The 2,012-nt window shown below is 54.2% G+C and overlaps 1 protein-coding gene across 1 annotated transcript; it reads right to left on the bottom strand.

The window, feature by feature from the left end:
* Nucleotides 1–161: 161 nt before the first annotated feature.
* On the bottom strand, nucleotides 162–1,806 carry KAZN (kazrin, periplakin interacting protein; the record flags this gene model as incomplete). The annotated part of the gene is made up of 4 exons (XM_010165547.1): nucleotides 162–363; nucleotides 941–991; nucleotides 1,293–1,423; nucleotides 1,617–1,806. Coding segments are annotated over 4 exons (540 nt in total), but the record flags the coding sequence as incomplete, so codon positions are not given.
* Between the last annotated feature and the right edge of the window lie 206 nt (nucleotides 1,807–2,012).

Raw genomic sequence — 2,012 nt, 5'->3', positions numbered from 1 at the left:
ACAAAATCAAGCGACGACGAAGTTTTTACTGGGATAGAAAAATAAAAATACAAATTAAAAAAAAAAACCCAAAAAAAAAAAAGGGGAAAAAACTGAAGTTAGGACACAGCTGCATCGCTCCCAAGACGACAGGTAACACGTCCACAGGCGGGGCTGGGTGGGGGGTATGTACATCGGCGATGGGGAGAGGGGGGGTCACCAGTCCGCGTCCTCCTCGATGTAGTAGTCGGGGGCCGTACCGTCGAAGAGGCCGGGGTCGAGGGATTTGCGCTGCTTCCCCCGGGCGAACACTCTGGAGATGGAGCCGAAACCCATCTTCTCTTTCTTTTTTTTCCGTTTTTGGTCTTCCAGGTCCTCTAGAGACTGCAGGGGGGGGGAGAGGACATGAGCTTTTGGCCATAGAGCTTTTCACTCACCCACCCCACACCAGGGACAACAGACTGCAGGGTCCGGGTCCCAACCCAACGCAACGTTCAAGTTCTGGACCAAAAAAAAACCCCCAAACTCCTGAAATATCTGGATTTGCAGTGAAATTCTGCCCCTTCCCCACTTTTCTGGGATTTTGGTTTCTTAATTCAACTGGTTCAGGATTTCAGCTCCTGGAACGTAAGGAAGGTCAGAGCAAGGGTCCACCCATGGCCTTGCTCCAAAACCCCACCATTTCAGGGCCAAACACAGCAGATTATCCTCATCATGTGCCTTACAAAAATCAGCACTGTGCTGGGCCCCGAGCACAGAGACTGCCTACAACACACCTGGATTTTGGGGCAAATCATGGAAAACTGAGACATCCCAGACTCACAATTCAGGATGGCTTCTGCTCTTTTTAGGTTTTTTTTTTTAGAAAGAACCAAATTGGTGCCTCTGAGTCCCCTTAAATTGCTGACCAGCACAGAACTGGGTCTCAAGAGTGGAAATTAAATGGGGTTGTGTGTCCTACCTGTACGATTGGGTTGTGCAAGTTCTTCTGTACCGGTCCAGGACTGTCCCCCTGCAGCAGAAGGAGATGGATTTCAGTGACTCAGCCCCAACATAGCCCAGGACCCCCCAACTCCGCAGCAAAATGCAGCTTCTTCTGGCAGCCCCGTGGCTGTGGGGCTGGGATTAACCCCAGGAACGCAGCTCTCCAGGTCAGCAAACCTCCAACCTGTAGCCCAACTTAAAACCAACATTTTTTTTGGGAAATGGAGGACCTGCAGCATCCCCAGAGCCTGTCCCCCGACCTGGCAAGACCCATATTGGGGGGAAGGAGCCCCCTGGTAAAGCCAGCCCCCCATCATGCAGTGCCTTACGTTGCAGAGCGAGTGCGTTCGATGCCGGGGCGAGTTGATGTCGCTCGGCGTGGATGACCGGTCGCCCTCAGCCGCGGAAGCGTCGGAGATGATGGATGGCTGCCGGGAATGACAGGGACTCACTCTGACCGCTGGAAGGCAGAGAGGGCACCGGGGAGTTAATGTCACACCAGCAAACCTCACCCTGCACACAGCCCCCGATGTGCTTCCAACAAACCCTACTTTCGGGGCGTTTTGCCCATTTTTATTGCCTCTGATAGAGGAACCAGGCAGCTCCCCAAAATGGGTTTGGTTCCATGCCTTGATCCATACTGGGGGGCTCACCTTGCCGGTCTGCCGAGTGCTGGGGGTGCGAGTGGTAGAGGGTCTGCTGGCTCTGCCGGATGGCGGCCGTCAGCGGGAGGTCAGCCTGCATCACCCACTCCTGGTTGCCGTTCAGCACCGTCTCACCTGGCATGGCCAAGGAGTGACGCTTGGGGACATCCTTGGTCAGTGTGGCGAGGGACTGCTTGGCCTGCAGAAGGACATCAAGGTGGTGATGAGGGAGAAAAACCAGGTGAACATCTCCAGGAGCAGCAGCACCAGCAGCGACAAGCTGCACCAAACCCATCCTCCCCTTCACAAGAGTAAATACCCAAACTGCAAGGGATGTGACACCATCCCACAACCACATCCTTGTCTCTAAGTTGGAAGGATCCAGGGAGACCTTCTAGTGGCCTC

This window comes from Antrostomus carolinensis, unplaced genomic scaffold (assembly GCF_000700745.2).
Source record: "Antrostomus carolinensis isolate BGI_N321 unplaced genomic scaffold, ASM70074v2 scaffold25300, whole genome shotgun sequence".
Taxonomy (NCBI): Eukaryota; Metazoa; Chordata; class Aves; order Caprimulgiformes; family Caprimulgidae; genus Antrostomus; species Antrostomus carolinensis.
Note: the sequence above shows the minus strand (reverse complement) of the source record. Positions and strands in the feature narration are given on the sequence as shown.